Source organism: Mercenaria mercenaria, chromosome 1 (genome assembly GCF_021730395.1).
Source record: "Mercenaria mercenaria strain notata chromosome 1, MADL_Memer_1, whole genome shotgun sequence".
In the NCBI taxonomy this organism is placed as follows: Eukaryota; Metazoa; Mollusca; class Bivalvia; order Venerida; family Veneridae; genus Mercenaria; species Mercenaria mercenaria.
In genome coordinates this window covers 20,200,937-20,221,086 of record NC_069361.1, presented here as the reverse complement: position 1 = coordinate 20,221,086, position 20,150 = coordinate 20,200,937, and the positions used below count along the sequence as shown (strand labels likewise).

Sequence of the window (20,150 nt, the reverse complement as noted above, 5' to 3'; positions counted from 1 at the left end):
TCGTATAAATAATATTTCATTATAACAGTGAAAAGCGTTAGCACTCTATTTTGAACAGACTAAACAATCACATTGCACATTCATATTCCTAAGAAAAACATTAATTTTGTTTTCATAAAGTTTGCAACTTCTTTGTTTATGTTAATGCATATTTTTTCTTAAATAATATGATATGCATAATTGTAAGTATGAAAATATCAAAAGATTCCTAGCCTTCTTGATAAATAGTTTACTAGATATCGTCTTCTATCATATCTGAACTTCAAAGAGCTGGAAGTTTTTATTATGTAACACTATCTCTCTTCGAAATAAACATTTAAAACCAAATGTATATTTATTTCTTTCTTTATGTTCTATGATAGTTTTAACAAGATAGGCGAAATGCGCCTAAAACGAAGTTAGAAGTTAATTTTGGTAATTTTGATTCAGAATTAGGTTAGACTGTTTTTGTCATTCGTGTTTCTTTTCACTTGCAAAAGGATTATTATTCTCATCTAAAAAATGAGAGAATGTAAATATTTAAAGAATGTAAATATTTAAAAAAATAATCTCTTTTTCTTCAAAATATTTTCCTGAATTTTCCTGAAATTTCGATAATGTGTATACCTAAACATACTTATCCAAACTGACACATAAAAGTGTAGTTCATAGGGTTCGTCCTAAATTTACTATATTTTAAAAACACCAATATCAAATATTGTAAAAATATTTTTATAGTGTTTTCAAATTCAGTTTGTCTTTATTGCAGCTGATATCAGAAAAAAATCTGAAATCTTACCAGATTTAGGTTTCTTCGTAGTAAAAAGACGAGATCAAAATTATATAATTACATTTTATGGGTGAAACCGATATGCCTAAACAGCACTACATGTTATATCTAGTTCAACACGTGCATACTAAAAATCTACCTTCCTACCTAACTATTGATCGACCGGCCTACCTACGTATCTAGCCACCCATCTAGGTCATTGAAAGTTTAAATGTTTAAACGATATATTAGTTTACTGAGTTTCAGTATAGACTTATGCATATATTTTTGTAAAGGTTACTAGCACATTTTGTAGACATTAAGATTTATTCGTGGACATATGCATACATCATCTTGCAATGGCATGAAACAGTATTTTACTGATAGACCCGCTCTCCTCAGGTAATCGGAAAGTACTACCTTCAAGAATAGATCACATCATCACAAAGAAAATCAGTTTGCACAATGAAAAGCTACCAAGCAAATCTATAGCAGACTGGGAGTCAGTTGAGTCATCTAGATGTTATACGTGTTTACATAAACATCAACAGGGTTATCAAATATCGGGATGTAGGCTCCTCCTTTAAGATCAGCTTAGAATACAGGATTTTAAATACATCAGCCAATATGAAACCAATTATGTCTTTGTGTATAGCTGTATCCACACTTTAACTTTAACCGTCACCTTCTCTATAATATGCGATTGATTAAGTGCGTAGAATGATGTCTAAAAATACCAAAACGGTTTACCAAAATTCAGATAAGAAGTAATCAATAATAAATATTGTCTACCTCTTTTAACGAAAAAACGAAATTGTTCTTTAAACAAGTAATATACAGTTGATCAAACCTAGGCTTTTGTAACACAATGGATAATGGATTCTGGACGAAAAATGTTTTCATAACATGTTTTCTTGCATCCGTTTATATTTGGTTAAGCTATTTATAAATCGAACACATGACTATAAAATCTCGAATTGACTTTCATAACTTGAACACCTAAACGAAGACAAATATGTGTTAACTGATGTGAATCAAGCGCTCTTTTGTCATAATAGAAAGTATATGATAAAAAAGCAATACGTAACATGTATATTATCGACAGCGCGGGAACAAATCAGGTAATACTTTATTACTCTAAAGTTAATTTAACTTTCTTCAATGATTCTTTAAGTTTACACAGAAAATGATAATGATATCAGTTAAAAACAATACAGTGTCGGTACGTATATAATCGAATGTGTTTTGGTCTTAGAATAAACAATGCCACAGATTTCTGGTCTGGGATATTAAAACCTGATTGCAGAAATGTAAATTTTATTGTGTGTCCAATTGATGGAAAATAAATCCTTATTTTCTATTACAGTTTACATGCATACACCAGTTCGGTGGATACAATGAAACACAATTTATGTAAGTTAATTATGTGACAATTACTTGACACTATGTAAAGTGTTGATGCCATACCGTGAAACCAATTTTGTCTAATTTTGAATTCGATAAAACCTATAACAAGCATAGAACAAACCTAAGTAAAATAATGAGAGGCTCGAGTGACTCGATCTGTAAATGAGTCAAAATATATTTTTGCAACAAAATGGAGAAGTTAGAAATTAAAATTTTGAATAACTATCGGCGATTAATAATCCAATTGAACAGCTGGATCGATGCCTCTTCTAGATGGAACAAGCTAAAATGACCGAGAAATTGTAACATATGGCTTAAAAAATGATTTTAAAAGTGAACAAGGCAATTTGTATTTCCTTTATTTAACGAATTAAAATACAATTCTTTTGGTTAAAGAATCAAATATTTCTAAATTCTTTGTCACTTGCCACTCTCAGAAGGATACATTCTAACAAAATTAAACACTTTCATTGGATTCAGCGTTTATGGACCTTTAGGCGAGTGTATATGGAAAGGGCATAAATGATATTCATTAAATGAAATTTATCTTTCTTCCAGGGTAAAAAGTATGGTCAGGATTATAGTGCCTTTTATTTTGTCCATTAGTATGGACACTTGTTAACAAACTTCTCATACAATAGCAGTTATATATTGTTATATACGAATGTAATTTAAGAAAAAGTGATGTGTTATATCAGGGAATGTTCGTTACATGAAAGAACAGTTTTTGTTATAGGAAGGAAAACAATAACACTTAATTGGCTTAAAAGTTTAATAAACTTAGAACTATTAACTAAAAGAACAACAACATTGTCGTATAATATATAATAAAAAAAAATGCTGATCGTGTTTAACATGATAGTGTCAATAGTTTCATTTTTTGAAAATCTTTAAAATAATGTTCGTTACATGAAAGAACAGTTTTGTTACAGGAAGGAAAATAATTACACTTAACTGGCTTAAAAGTTTAATCAACTTAGAACTATTAACTAAAAGAAAACCAACATTATCGTTTATTGCGTAATTCAAAATTGCTAATCGTGTTTAACATGATAGTGTCAACAGTTTCATTTTTAAAAACATTTAAAGAATGTTCGTTACATGAAAGAACAGTTTTGTTACAGGAATGAAAATAAACACTTAACTGGCTAATTCAATAAACTTAGAACTATTAACTAAAAGAACAACACCAACATTGTCGTTTAATGCGTAATTCAAAATTGCTGATAGTGTTTAACATGATAATGTCAACAGTTTTATTTTTTTAATCTTTAAAGCTTTTTGCTACATCAAGGAAAATTGCAAAGAAACATTCTGAAATGATCGAAAGAAACCAATGAAAATCAACAGTCAAAGTCAGTGTTTGTGAGACTTGACATGAACAAACAAATGTTAACTTAACATTATTTTGAGTCACTGACTGTGTAGAATTGTTACATAAAGGATGTTTATGTATAGGATGAATAAACATTCCAGGATTTATCATCTAACATATACTTATTTGTAGCCTCTGACATTTTGTGAAGATTGACAGTCGTAATGATATGGCTAATATGATATCAATTCTGGTCTTTTATCATTTTGTGCCAACTGAAATAATTGCTATTTCTTTTGCCTGTTGTGTGCATACAGTCAACTAGCAAGTTTGGTGACATTACTTCCCTCACAATACCAACATATGGTTTCCCATTAAAATCAACGATGACATTGTCTCCGACAAGATACAATCTCTTTTTGTCATCATACTTCTCTCCTTTACTATCTGCAGAAGACTGTGAGTCAACATCATTCACATTGTCATTTACCGTACTACCCTGTTCAACATTGTCATCATCACTCACATTGTCCATCACCGAACTACCCTGTTCAACATTGTCATCATCACTCACATTGTCCTTCACCGCACTACCCTGTTCAACATTGTCTTTATCACTTACATTGTCATTCACCGCACTACCCTGTTCAACATTGTCATCATCATTCACGTTGTCCTTCACCACACTACCCTGTTCAACATTGTCATCATCATTCACATTGTCCTTCACCGCACTACCCTGTTCAACACTGTCATCATCATTCACGTTGTTTTTCACCGCACTACCCTGTTCAACATTGTCATCATCACTTACATTGTCCTTCACCGCACTACCCTGTTCAACATTGTCATCATCATTCACATTGTCCTTCACCGCACTACCCTGTTCAACATTGTCATCATCATTCACGTTGTTTTTCACCGCACTACCCTGTTCAACATTGTCATCATCAATCACATTGTCCTTCACCGCACTACCCTGTTCAACATTGTCATCATCACTTAAATTGTCATTCACCGCACTACCCTGTTCAACATTGTCATCGTCATCCACATTGTCCTTCACCACACTACCTTGTTCAACATTATCATCATCATTCACGTTGTCCTTCACCACACTACCCTGTTCAACATTGTCACCATCATTCACGTTGTCCTTCACCGCACTGCCCTGTTCAACATTGTCACCATCATTCACATTGTCCTTCATCGCACTGCCCTGTTCAACATTGTCACCATCATTCACATTGTCATTCACCGCACTACCCCGGTTCAACATTGTCACCATCATTCACATTGTCCTTCACCGCACTACCCCGGTTCAACATTGTCATCATCATTCACATTGTCCTTCAAAAAACTACCCTGCTCAACATTGTCACCATCATTCACATTGTCCTTCACCGCACTACCCTGCTCAACATTGTCATCATCATTCACATTGTCCTTCAAAGCACTACCCTGCTCAACATTGTCATCATCATTTACATTGTCATTCACCGCACTACCCTGCTCAACATCGTCATCATCATTCACATTGTCCTTCAAAGCACTACCCTGTTCAACATCGTCAACATCATTCACATTGTCATTCATCGCACTACCCTGTTCAACATTGTCACCATCATTCACATTGTCATTCACTGCACTACCTTGTTCAACATTGTCATCATCATTCACATTGTACTTCAAAGCACTACCCCTTTCATTATTGTCATCATCATTCACATTGTCCTTCACCGCACTACCCTGTTCAACATTGTCATCATCATTCATATTGTCCTTCGCCGCACTACCCTGTTCAACATTGTCATCATCATTCACATTGTCCTTGACAGCACTACCCCGTTCAACATTGTCACCATTATTAACATTGTCCTTCACAGCACTATCCAGTTTTCTTTGATGTCGCTTCTCGCGCTCAGTCATATCTTTTGCACATTTTCGTTTTCCTTTTCCAAGGTCTTTTATTTTGACTTTAGCAAGTATTCCCTTCTTGTATTTTCATCGGCATCTCGCCTTTCGGCATTTGACATTCCAATCCTGCAGTGATACAATAAATATTATTGTTTTAGCACATTTTGCTACAAATATATTCTTTTTATGAAATATCGTTAAAATTCGTAGCAGTTATTTTTCTGACTCATATTTGATAGATTACAAATGGATGGACAAACAGACAACTCAACCGGTTTCACCCGTGTACAGGATATTCAGGAGTAAAACAGTTTAATTGACGTCGGTAACGTCATTTGGTTGGTGACGTCACTTTATTGTAATAATGAACGTTTCTCTATTGGGATCTGTCAAGGGACGTCACCATGTCTTTTTTGATGCGTTATTTTGCATTCAGTTCTGGACAAAAAGTTTGAATTTAAAATTATTCTTTTCTTCTTCTTTTAAATGTGTCTGTTTCTCGTATTTCCTAAATTGACATTACCATGATTTTTAATGCATCAATAAAGACATGGTAACGTCCCTTGACAGATCCCAAAATAGTAACGCCTTTTATTACAAAAAAATTGACGTCGTTACCAAGCGATGTTACTGACGTCAAATAAACAATTTTTACTCCTGATGATCCCGTAAACGGGTGAGACCGGTCAAGTTGTGTTATTTCATATTCATTAACTAGAATAATTAAATATATAAAATATACTTTAGACATCTTTATTTATTTTTTCCGCTATATATGTATTATATTTCAAGCATTATTCTGTAACATTTGTTAAGTTGACTGTCTAAAGCAAAGCGTTTCCTTGATGTAACAATTGTTATTACATTGATTCATGCCTGATATACAAGATAAAACAATATAAAACAACTGAATTTAAGTCCATTTTATACTTTGACAATGGATAGGTATTCATCCATGATATTTTTATGTAAGTATATCTCTGATACAAGGTTATCTGTTTAAATTCACATTCCTTTATATAACGGTTTTATCACATTGACAATATGTTCAATGCAATTCAAATACAATCCAAAGATTACGTTGGAATCGTTTATAATGTAAAAACACAAATAACTGCAAGTATTTGCATTTCTCAATAAAAACAGAACTATTTTATATAAATTACTTGATGTAACAATATGCATTCTTTGGTGTAACAATACATTAAATTGAGATCTCTACTTACACAAGTATCAAAAATAACCATTTTAGTTGCAAAGAATAGATATATAGAGATATTTAATAAAAAAGTGGAAACAAATTAAGGTTTTATTAAATGCAGTAGCTAGCATATTAACATTTTATGTGATAATTTCCATAATGTAACAAATTCTCTTCTTTGATGTAACAATTTCTATCTCCAAAAATTGTTACACATTCACACGTATCTATGCTCTACTATTTTATGCAAATAAATGTGAAGCTATGACACACACAAAGGCTGTGATTTGTTTTGTACAGCTGTATTTACTAAAAGAACATATAATGCCAAGAATGCCATATTTCTTCCTTTGCGTAACAGTATGTATTCCTTGATGTAACAAACGTTTGTAATAGTGTAGATTTCCTGCGCATTAGTAAACACAAGGAGCGGTTTTTGCCATAAACGTTTGCAATATATTACATGTACTTCATGAGAAATAGACATTATCAAAAACATCCACCTTTAAAAAAAAGTCCGAACCGTTTTCTGGAATCATTTCTTTGACGTAGCGAATTCCATCCTTGCTGTAACGATTTTCACAGTAACATCACTGACTGTTACATCAAGGATATATTTAACTTTTATACGCCGCTTTCTACATCCATAATCATTGCAAGTGTTTTGTTTTCTTCTCAAACATTTTCATTTTGCTCAGCACATTTAATATTAAAAACATGCACGCTTTCATACAAATGTAAACAATTTTCAGACCGTTACGTCATTGATAGGATTTAATTGTATTCACTTACCTATCAACATAAAAATTGCCGTACGAAAATATTTCATAAAGAGGAAAACGTTTCCGTTTATTCTTATTTATAAAAATATACAAATGAATACCTTACAGATGCAGCAGCAATGAAATATGCTGTGGAGATAAGTGTTGCAATATTGATATCACCCTTAACCCTCCCTTCTGGTAAGTATTCTATTTGTGGTAAACACATAAGACGACAAAAGGAATAAAACACTATTTGGTTTATTTTTTGTAACACTTATTGGAAACAGTCTTTTCAGTTTGAAGCAGAAGTCTAGTTGTTAAGATGTAGACCTCTCAGTTCGAGTGTCAGGGGCTCGAGCCCTACTGTGATCATAAGCACACCTTCTCATATGACACTTAGGACTGGTAATTTAATGAAGTGGAATCTACAAAGGTTCAAATAAGGTTTTTATAAAACAGATTAGTTTTAACCAGTTTGGTTTCAGTTTTTCTTCTTATGTTTTTAAAATTTATTCTTATATATGTTAATTAAATTTAAACTACATCAAAATATGCATTCGGATTATATAACTGACAAGTTTATGTATAATAATTGTACATTTACAGTACTGCGTATTTGGTTTAAAATTGTGCAAATGGTATAACTGAATTCAATATATATGTATATTACCGCTAAACACTGGAAATATTTAGCAAACGTGTGTTATTACATGCTATTTAGATTTGTATGTAGCTCAACATACACAATTAACTTATATATTTAGTGTAGTTATACACACTTGATGAGGACTTCCTTCGTTCGAAGTAAATAGCTTAAGATAAAACGTTTAAGATCTACCGAAGAGCATTCGTGCTAAGTGTGATTTAGAAATTTCAATATCATATTTATATCCGCAAAACACGAAGTGAAAAGTAATAATAAAATGCAAATTGGGATTCTTCTGTTTACCCTTAGATAGTAAAGTTATATCAAAATAATATATACATCATTATATTGTAACCAGCATGTGCAGACAAGAAAATATACTAACAGATATAAATGTATCACCTATCCTGCTCTATAGTGAAGTACATCATATTTAAAACTGTATCCAGAAAATAAACCAACATTTACATTTAAATAAACGGGCGGTCGACGGGGGCTGAAACTAGGTTGAAAACCTTCCATATAAGGTCACAACAGTGAAATATCCGTAGCCAAAACTTCCTTTCACCTCTCCTCAAGACCTAAAGGTACCAGGTATCTGGTCTTTGTTGTACTCGTACCTGTATATTTATACAGTTATTGTCTACTTTTCTTCGACATATCAGCTAAAAATTGATCGAAAACCATTCAGACGTTAACAATAGTGACATTTTTAAGAACGAACGCTGCCCAGTCCTACTCGAAGGCAACACAAGGTAATCAAGCTTGGTCAAGACCTGTATATTTCGACTTACTTACTCTAAATGTCGAGTTTATATTCAAACGAAATTTTGACTTAGTTACTCGAAATTTTGAGATGCGTAATTTCAACTAGGCAACACTCTATTTCGAGAAATAATACTCACTCAAATTCGCATTTGATACATAACATGTAACATGCACTACTGCTCTACCGTGGTTCTTTAAAATGTAATGCCAATTTATTGATATAAAATGTTTGTTTTCGTGAATATGAAATAGATATCTTCCTGAGATAATTGATGCAAAAACTTTCAATTATAATTTTGCAAGAATGCTATCGGCCGTCAATTAGTTATTAAATGGCAATTAGTAACTGGCAATGGTATTAAGCGAATAAGCAATCAGAAGTGGGCTAAAAGCACTACATCAATGGCAAATGACAATTGGCAAATAGCAATTGATATTTAGTAATGTTCATGACCGTGTTAACCAATAATCAGCAATCTACAATATATAGAAATAGCAAATAGCATTTAGCAAAAGGCAACTATAAAATATAAACTGGCTTGTCCCAAGCTGCTCACTTTTTTCACAAAGAATTTATATGTTAAATAGAATTCCACTGAAGCCTGTGCTACGAGGCATAAGACGTGTTTCATATTGTGTTTCCTCAAATCCAACCGAGTCTGATATTGTCTATTTTGTATCGTCCTATGCATGGGTATTCTGATAAATCTTGCAAACCTTTGACTAATGAGACCGTCTGAGACCAATTCGAAATGCAATTACTAATATACAAAGAATTTTCAGGATCGGAGTAGCTTTGTTGTTAGCAAGCGTTCTCACTGGTTTCATTGCTTGGGCTACATGCGGACGACATACCACAAAGAGAGGTAAGTAAAATATATATCGACTTTATCATTTACCAGAAAGCTTTCGAGAGCTTTCGGCAGCTATGCGCAAAGCCTGTTTTTAAATTCATCAACGATGCAAGAATCAATATATTTCTCTGACTCGTACACGTTCCCTACTTCTGATTTAACTGTCTTTTAAGAAAGAATTAGTTTTGATTATGACTAGCCGCTGACTAAACACTGAACATAATAATAGTTATTTCAGAAACGAGGTCATTATTTTTTGATATTGTAGATTGAATTATCACCCTTTTTAGATAAATGGACATCAGTGTTCTATTCATATTTTCAGATAATGGCGAAAAGCACATAACATGCATTAATACAATTTTATTCCGTATTTGTCATATATTGATAGCATTATTAAAAGGAAAATGAAATATGTAGAATAATGTCATCACATTTTACCACTTTGACCCGCGGCCGCCATTACGGCCGATACATGTCTCCATTGCTGCCCTATTGCATGACTCCATCATCATTATATGTATTTAAAGATAAAATGGTCGTGTTCTAAAATCAGCATTCTCTACTAATTCCGAGAACGTTCTTTATCAAGTAAACACGGATAAGCTAATAGTTCGTTTTTATACTGTTTGGAACGAAGACAAATAGCAAATAGTAAAATCTACGTCCCAAGCACACAGACACCCCACCACCACCACCACCACTCTTCGACGCGTCTGAATTTTAACCATACAAGATGTTCATAACAGGAGTATCATTTCATATTCTGGTTGATTGAATGAAGTATGATCTTATACAATTACAGAACAAGTTATACCAGTAAAATCTAGAAACATTTTGTAATGAAAAAGTCGCACTTAAGTGATAGAAAAGTATCACTTTGTTCTTGTTTCAGTTAGAAACATGTTAAGTGATTTTTATATATTTAGCCTAGTAATTAATAATAGGTTGAAACTGTATTTCAGATAAAAGCAATCTTCAGCTCAAAAGTAGATATACAGAAAGACCCGATACTATTGGCAGTGATGAACAATGCAGTAGTATCAAAACAGCTTTATTCGCGCAGCACTCCCAGTAATTAAAATGATATTTGATAACAACATATATAACAATAGACACCTATTTCAGATTAAGATACGTTCGTTTTACAAGCATAAGGACATTTTGAATTTAGTTAGTTGGTAACTTTTTATTCTATTTAACATGACTGTATCACAATAAATAAACATTTATGCCATAATAAAAAGCTGACAATTTTATATCCAAATCTCTTCATAGATATTAAAATCGCTGTAAGGGATCTGTAATTTAATATCTAAGTACAAATTTATTGCATACAAATTAAAAATATTCTGTTAACAAACACAGTTATCTTTATTATCAGAGGATCTGGTTTTTTGCCATTTTCGAATTATATGTATCTGTCACCTGTATTTTGTTCTAACTTGTGCTGTGCTTTTATTTTCACGATGTTTCATTCTTTATTGACTGTACTTCGTGTCATATTATAAGCAGTGTATTTAAGGGAAAAAACATCGGAATAAAAGATCAAAGTTATTTCAGTGTTTTATCCTTTTGACATACAACAAACGAATCCGTTTGATATGAAGTGCCACCGATTTATTGCTTAAGGTATAGAAGGCACCTTATCCAAACTAGACAAATTTATCAGAGAAGGGATGATTATAGTGCAAAGGCCATTTAATCACCATTCGCAGCAAGAAACTTGATAACAATTTTATTCAGCTATAAGGAAATAAACTTAAAATCATTTTTCTTTCGCAACTCCAAAACGTCCAGTTGTTTCGACTTTAGTATCAATCCTTCTTATATATCAACTGTCGTTGGGAATAGCGATAAAAAAAGATATTGTTTTGACTGTTTTGTCAAGTCCTCAGGCAACTTCAATATCAGCTTGAAATAATGTTATGCCAGAATTTAATTGCAAGAAATTGAGTTTTCAATGATCTTGGAGAAACTTTATTTTTTAACAGAAACAGAATATTCGCTTTATAAGTCGGTACTAAGGGGCATGAGAGCAAACGGGCAAATGGTCGATGCCATTATTCCTAATTATTGGCCATGGAGACCCTCTTAGGTGAGGGGAGTATATATCACAGACCTGTCAATTAAACGATAAAGTTTTAAGAAAAAGCTTGTTATTTCATCGACTGGTATTTCTTTAAACACAATCCAGATTTTAGTGAGTTTCATCTTGGGAAATATTGCAAACTTCGTATACGATTTCGTATTTTCGTATATATATTATATATATTTTTGGACAGAAAACACTTTATGTTACTTACATTTATTTAAGAAATAATTTATAGCAAAACAATGCTTTATCACTATTTATACACGATGGGCGGTTATACGTCGAGCGTAATAATTTCACGAGGGCGCAGTTTTGCTATAAATTATTTCGATTCTAATAAGTTCTTTATTTTAAAATTTATATCAAATATGATGGAACTGTTTCTTAGCTTAAGCATGGCGCCACTAGTAGGTCATTGCTAATCCACGCCATAAGCGGAAATGGTTATACGTCTTGCGGCATTGTTCAGTTCGGGCGAAAATTATTGCAAAATTATTCAGCAAAGTGACGTCAACATAACATCGTTGTAATGATTAAAGCATTGTTAGTCATATTAGAAAACTGATAATAAGTACTTGTCATCAGTTAGATTATTCTAAAGGAATATTTTTAAAAACATGTTTGTTTGAATTCATCTTTACGCATTATCTTCTAATGTAATGTAGCCGCTTTCGATCCACGTTATTAATAGATTTTGATACATTGCGCATTTTTTAAAAATCATTAGATAATGAAGCAATATAACAAGTTTCGCTGAAGAGTATCGTTTTGAGCGTTTACCTAGCTTTGAAATCTATTATTATTTTCAATATTAATATGAATAACGTGTCCTTGAAAAGTAATTTGATATTGCCAAAAAACTATGAAATAAATGCTCTTTCCTAAGATTTGAATTCTATAACATTTTTTGGTTACTGTATACTATTTGCTAAACAATAAAATCGCAGATCAATACCGATGAGCATACATACTATATTTATCAATGTTCACCTGAGATATCACATGTCGAGACACAATCTAATCGTACGTTTTATCTTCATTTTTTGCAAGCTTTTATGTATGGGTAAAATATTGTTTAAGCTCGATAACTCCTAAATATGACCGATTGAACTTCCATAGGGGGTAAATTGAAGTAATGAATATTCAACAGTTACTTATTTATAAATATCGGAACCTTCCTTTGTAAAAGAAGCACCGGTGAAGCATTTTACTGTCTCTAAAACGTTCAGTGTGTCATTGCTCCCGAGTTATATTTGTAAATAATGGCGGCGGATGGAAATGTGAGGTTTAAGCCAGTTGAAGAGAGTTGTTCTTCAGAAGACGAAACAGACAAAGTAACACCTTTTATTGCAAAAAGTAAAAGCAAAAGAGGATTTAAATACGAAAAGTTGATCAGTAAGTTTAGTTTATATTACCTTGATAAAATTGATGCCATTTAAACATAGAAGAAAGGAAGCCCTTTATTGCATGTCATTGGATTTATAGTTATTTTAGTATAAATTCTGCAAACTATGTGGATAGTCAGAAAATTAAGATTTGAATTAAGCTTGAAACGAATTGATAAATGCAAAATATTATTCATATAAATGCGAATGTTACTATTCGTCTTGTCAGAGGCAGTATTGTCGAAAAATGATAACGTTTAATTTTGCTTTCATGCTAAGAAAACGAAATAGATGACAATCTTAGAAGCAAAATAGAAGAAATAGGGAGGAAAAATGGCAAACCTGTCAACCACTTCCTGAAAAGGGGCATATTTTTTTCGCATAGGTATGCTTATCTTCTTTAAGAAATAATTATAAAATCAATACAAACATTGGTATTGTAGACTTTGTACATAATTAACACAGAAAAATAGGTATGCGACATTTCATAAGCACGTTGTTGCATTCTGGAATATATATGTTTCGTTATAGTAAATTAAATATCTTATGCATTTGCAAATGAATAATGTTAACCTATGGCATTGTATTTCTTGGTCCCACAATAGTCCATTTTACCCTCGAGTGCATTTGGTATTTATATGAATATCATCTTTAGTTTGATAGGCTACTGCAAAAACCGTTAACTTTACTTCCCGTATTGTAGAGATATGGAGAAAATATTAGACTCGTACGAGAAAGGGGAAAGTTTTTATTTGTACACTGGTAGAGGGCCTTCAACAAAATCCATGCATATTGGACACCTTATTCCATTCATGTTTACGAGGTAAATTACCACTCTTAATCATTGAGAAATCTGGTTTGGGTTGTTTTTTTTTTTAGTTTTAAAACAGGTATTATAAAATACGATATGGCATTTCATATGTACAAGTAAAAGTGCATTTATATATACAGAAATATAACAATTTGTGATGCAGTTAGTTATATGGATTTAAGATCTGCACCACTAAAGAATATCTTTTTAACTGAAATTCGCTAATACCTAGACCGAAGTGCCACATGGTGAGGCCAATATACAAAGAAATTTTAGATTTTTTTTACCGTTTAGGTATGAGTAGAATAACCAAACTTGTAAATATGATTCCTCACATACAAAATTCTCACCGAAATTTACCAAATGAATAGTACTGAAACGTTACCAGAATGTTTCATTTCAGGTGGCTACAAGAAGCGTTTGATGTTCCTCTTGTGATACAGATGTCTGATGATGAAAAATACTTTTCTGAAGACTTGCAAAATGGTGAAGAACCTGTCTCAATAGAAACTATAAGGGAACAAACACGTGAAAACGTCAAGGATATAATAGCACTTGGTTTTGATGTCAACAAGACATTCATATTTAGTAATTTTGAATACATGTGGTAAGAATATTCTATTTGAAATGTGTAAACGTATTACTCTGAATATCTTAAATCCGAGAAAAACGTTCAGGTTGTTTTTAAGATTGTGATTATACAGTTACCATCTATATGTAACATACATTTGACTGTTAAATGGGTGTGGATGCCGAAGGCTATCATATGCACTTGCATCAACTCAATGTATATTATATTTATTGTTTATAACGGCATAACCGTAATTTAGCCGTTATTTGTACAGCTAAGATTTTTATTTTTTTATTTGTAACATTGATTTATTTGATTCAACGTTGAACGATTTAAAGTAATAGAACTCTGAAACAACAGAATAGACGACTCAACTAAAGACGACAGTTGAAATAGCAAACATTAGAACGTTGGGCTACATTGTCTGCTTTACGTGGGGAACGTCAGAGAACATATTTGTTTTTAAAATGACGACGTGCAGTCCATAGATAATTGTACTCTGAAATGTTCTGAAATATTCGGCCTTTGGAGTTACATGTTTCATAAAAAAAAATCAGTAAATATCAGCTGAATATAGCTTGATCAAAGGAAATGCACTATAAGTATTTAGTAATGATCTGATTCATTGAGTGAAGTTATTTGTTGTATTTTTTTGTTTGGGTTGCAGTCCTGAATATTACAAAAACATATGCCGAGTCCAGAGGCTTATCAAGCTGTCAAGGATGAAAATCGTCTTTGATTTTGATGACAATGGTAACATCGGAAAAATAAATTTCCCAGCAATACAGGCTGCTCCATGTTTCAGCTCTTCCTTTCCTCACATATTTCACGGCAAGAGAGATGTACCATGCTTGGTACCATGTGCAATAGATCAGGTTCGTGTAAATGGCGTGTTATCCGTAACTTCGTAACAGAAGTTTTGTATCTTGTCATATTCAGTGTCCTTATTATCATATACGATATATTTTAAACAGTTATGATACTAGGCTTTTTATAACTGATCAAAATTGTGGGCAAAACAAAAAAGGTATGATTAAACGTTTAGAATGATATATATATGTTTCTCGGTGATGTATATATATACACGGGTAGAGATATGAACGTGGTTCTCTCAATATTCTAAGAATATCAAACAATTTATACGATAATTTTTCGTTTACATGCTTTTATTTAAAAAATGTATAATAATATATAGCGTGTAATAAAGATGATTATCAGCACATGTACAATGCAACATAATTATATCGGGAAAAATAAGGAACAGCTTTGATCTCTGACATATTTTGTAATCGCAAGTGCCCCGTTCATAAATTCAAAGTTTCATATAATTCAATATTTACACGCAAGTTATTTCATTTTCAGTGAAAACAATTACTTTTGTGACAAATAAAGTTTAAAGTTGATAAATACAATCTCAATACTGCAAATATTGAAATTGACTTCATATCAATCTAATACGTTACGGTGACATTACAAAAGTTTATATATAATAAGTACCCACTTAAAAATCTATAAAGCACAATCTAATTGCAGTACATGTAAATTGTTTAAAATTTTTGATAAGAATGAAACCACATCACCGGATTTTGAAAAGTCGCATATTAGGTTCTATTCACAGTTTAACAGCAGTGTACGGACAGCTCATACGACTGTTCTACGCTTGTACTTCTATAAGTTATACAGCTACAGCTTAGAGCTGTTTTATTTATTAGATATGAATGTGTATTAGTTTTATATATTAACCGTTTTAGGACTGTTACTTTGACTTGATGAGAGAGATAGCCATCAAACTGGACTGTAAAAAGCCAGCTCTTATTCACAGCAAATTTGTGCCATCATTAGTAGGAGGGGTTCGATATAAAATGAGCGCCAGTAAGCCTGGATCAATTCTTTTGACTGATACAAATGAAGAAATTGAAACAAAGGTAAACTTTCGTACTTTAACACATATAAAATACTCGCTTTAGTTCATGTTTATAAAACAAAATATAATATCAAGATGAATTTAATTATTGTAATACTACAGCTGGTTTGTAGATACTAGCGGTAAACGTTTAGATAACCTAACATGAAAGCCTCTGTATGGTTTAGCCATGAGATAATAGTGTGCCATCTTAGAGGCTTAAAATTTACTTAAAAATGTTTTCAGTATTTACAAAATAACCAAGCAGCCGGGGAGCCAGGCTGTTATCCCTCATGAGCAGACAAAACCAACCCGTATGTGGTTTACTTTACGTTGCTTAGTTGCGTTATATACTCCTGCTTGGGGAGGGAGCACAGATTTTATTTCTGAAACGTTTCGTGTTATTTTATTCGGTGTAGTGAAATTTACCTTAATTTCTGCTTCAGATAAATGAGTACAATGCAGACCCAATCCCTGAACGTGGGAGCAGAGACAATAGATCCAAGAAGAGTGATGTTGATGTTATTTATCATTATCTATACTACTTCATGAAAAGTGATGAGTTTGACACATTAAAAACGGTATAATTTCCAACTGAATTGAAGATAGATTTCATAATGTCATCGTAATCTAAAGTAATGTGAAAAGTCTTAAGTGAAAACATAAGCTCATCTTACCAAGCAAATTTTACAAGAGTAATACGGCATTCAACACACGGCATCACCAATACAATATCGAAATAATGCCTATCTTTTTATGATTTTACTGTTTCTTCTTTAACAACAGAATTTTATTACAAAATGCAGTATTTCGACGGGGTCGATCGAAAATACCGAATAACAAAAATGCCTATATTTTCTTTGCCGAATAATGTTCAGCATTTTCCCGCCTACATTCTCTCCAAATCTGGGATGAATTAGCCAATAGAAAAGGGGTAAAACATGAAGAAATAAAATACCGAATAATGAGATAGATAGAAAATACCGAATGAATTCGCTGATTGGAAAAAAGCCGAATAGTGAATTTCAACATTTTCTTAAGTTACAAGGGTCTTTTCAATAGTCAAGCATGTAGCACATCCAAATACCAATCAGCATTGCAAGTATAGATGTTCTGTGTTATTTACTTTTTTCAGAAATTGATGAATTTTCCTGAAAACCACCTTTTTATTTTTCGGGAATTTCGATCGACACCGTCGATTTGTTAGATCCTTAATTCATCATACAACAGTAATTCATGGACGAGGACAATTCCGTTGCAATAAAACGCTCATCTAATTTTAACCTTATCAAACCCAAACAATAATACGTCTGGATATGACGGAATACATAAAATCCCAAAATGGTGTTGGGTTAGAGGCCAATTGCACTTATGACTAACAATACACAACAATTTTACATTGACGTCACGTGATATTTAGCGCTATGTATACATCGAGAGAAAGCACTTTCAAACTTTATCGAACAATTTTACTTAAAAACATGTTTACAGCTAATGTCACATAGCAAACTGTCCTGATTTATTTACACACAGACTGAGTTATTTATTCGCTGTGCTGAATAATTTTACACCATTCGTGCTCTAAAGGAGCGTGACGAAACAGTTTTATCACATTTTATCGAAATTTTACATTAAAATATATATTAGAATGAAAAGGATATACAGCAAAACATTGTTTGAACACTACTTATACACTCTGGCGGTTATACGTCGTATTTAGCTCGACGAATAACTGCCCATCGGGCATAAATAGTGTTAAAACATGACTTTTCTATAAGTCTTTCTTTAAATGTATAAACCTCTAACAGTATTAATACACTGCTATTTCTTTTTTATCAGAAGTACGATAATGACGAAATTCAGTCTGATGATCTGAAAAGTGAATTGATTAAGATTCTGAAGACAATAATCGGCGAAATCAGACAAAGACGGAAACAAGTCACAGACGAGATGGTTAAAAGGTTCATGACACCGAGACCACTGAACTACAAGTACAAACATGGATCCAATGAAATATTGTAGCTCAAAAACAAAAGACTTAAACAGTGTGATTTAAACATTGTTTTCCATTCAAATTGTGTGGTATGAAATACAAACATATGCATTTAATATGTCTCCAGATAAGACATCATGTTTCTATTTCTACGACTTCTTTCATCATGTTCATTATGTTTATAATTTCCAGTTTATTATGCTTGACTTGCAAGAATTATAATAAACTACATTGCCTGTGTTGTTAGATATGCCATATAGTGATACTTATTAAAACAGTTCATTGACTTTGTAGCAGATAAGTTTGCTTGTACTATTTGATGATACATGCAGTTAAATTAACAGTCGTGTCAAATAAATAGACATATAAATACATATTATGATGTATATTCATGAAATGTATGCAAATGTTTATATACGAATACAATGCGCTTACACGATTGTTAAAATTTCCATGTTGTAAATATATCACCTTTCTTCAAATGCCTTATCATCATTTGTTGTCAATAGTATTTATTTAGATCTAAATTATACGCCGTTCTTTAATTGTCATTTACGGAACATACATATTTTTTCTGTCTGCAAAATATGTTTGTTATACAATTGAAATACGAGATTGCAAACTAAGTGAACTGTTACAACGCATCAAAAACACTTTATACGCTTAATTTCGAGCATAATGGAGTGAACGATTTACGGAAATACAAGTCTAAATTTAGTCACGTCACTTTTATAAAAAAAATTGAATGTCAAATAAACTTTCATATGACTTAATTTTACCTTGAGAAGGCGTTCGTAAGAGATTAAATGCAGAGGAGCGGCAAAATGCTATCCCAGTGGATATGTTTGAGTTTGCATATATATTGTTTCTAATATTAGTTTAACGATTACTGAACGGATGTTATTAAAACGAAATAAACAAGTTAAATACTAAAGCGTTTGTTACTGATGTATGAATTACAGCAAATTACCTGAAATTGATGTATCTATCGGCCATTTCACAAGTGAAAAAATACAAAAGACCAAGGATGTAATAGTAAATGTAGTCAGGGGAAGATGTAAGTAAATAGCCGCTATGACCCGGCTAAAAAATGAATTGAGTTTCAATCAATTTTAACAGTGCGCATTGAAATAGATGTATGTTCGCAATATGATTTCTCTTATTGCCCGTGGTTCAAATTCAAAATGTCCAAATTACTATTTAGACGACCTGCTGAATAGCGATTCAAAGTCCTCGCACAATGAAGACATTCAAGCTATTCATCAAGGATATGCTTTATCTATATTCATACGGACAAACATGTACAAAACCAAAAGAAGTCTGTATTATATCTACTATATTATAATCTAATTTTTTATCTTATGCTTTAGAGTAACACATTGATAAGGCCATGTGCAAACCGGAGTTTTACACTTCAAAGAGTATTTATTTGAATAATGATTTATACAAGTTACAACAGTGACATTTCTTTGTTAGGACGTAATTGTCCTAAATTGGAAAGTATAATATTACGTTTTAACATGGGAGAAAAGTCCTCGTAAAATTTTAAATACTATATGAGTCAATAATCATTGTAAGAATGACCGTCTTTCTATATACATGTACAGGCTGCTTTTTCATATCATGATACTGCAGTTTTAGAGAAAATTTAAGTATCAATGAACTGACCCAATAAAATTGTAAAGTTGGAATATATATGAATTTAAACAATTTGATTGGTTTAAAAAATAATGAACCCATTGTTTGTAATTTGTTTGTATTCATACGCGTGT

The 20,150-nt window shown here is 32.1% G+C and overlaps 1 protein-coding gene across 7 annotated transcripts; it reads left to right on the top strand.

Annotated features, from left to right (window-relative positions):
* The first annotated feature begins 1,481 nt into the window (after positions 1–1,481).
* On the top strand, positions 1,482–19,312 carry LOC123544824 (tryptophan--tRNA ligase, cytoplasmic-like). Of its 7 annotated transcripts, XM_045330905.2 has the most exons (13): positions 1,486–1,869; positions 2,115–2,161; positions 6,333–6,355; positions 7,479–7,550; positions 9,550–9,632; positions 10,586–13,110; positions 13,380–13,485; positions 13,804–13,923; positions 14,315–14,518; positions 15,150–15,357; positions 16,234–16,407; positions 16,832–16,966; positions 18,225–19,312. In XM_045330905.2, the coding sequence occupies exons 6-13, from the start codon at positions 12,978–12,980 to the stop codon at positions 18,405–18,407; spliced, it is 1,263 nt and encodes a 420-aa protein (XP_045186840.1). In that variant the 5' UTR covers positions 1,486–1,869; positions 2,115–2,161; positions 6,333–6,355; positions 7,479–7,550; positions 9,550–9,632; positions 10,586–12,977; the 3' UTR covers positions 18,408–19,312. The 7 variants fall into 7 exon arrangements, with proteins under 7 accessions (XP_045186844.1, XP_045186843.1, XP_045186840.1 ...); XM_045330907.2 differs by lacking the exon at positions 2,115–2,161; XM_045330894.2 differs by lacking the exon at positions 6,333–6,355.
* The last annotated feature ends 838 nt before the right edge of the window (positions 19,313–20,150 follow it).

Excerpts from the sequence above, each read along its gene's own strand:
- LOC123544824 (XM_045330906.2), top strand. The coding sequence starts at position 12,978 with ATGGCGGCGGATGGAAATGTGAGGTTTAAGCCAGTTGAAGAGAGTTGT. Across the intron at positions 15,358-16,233 it reads TACCATGTGCAATAGATCAG|GACTGTTACTTTGACTTGAT; the intron begins GTTCGTGTAAAT and ends TAACCGTTTTAG. Across the intron at positions 16,967-18,224 it reads AGTTTGACACATTAAAAACG|AAGTACGATAATGACGAAAT; the intron begins GTATAATTTCCA and ends CTTTTTTATCAG.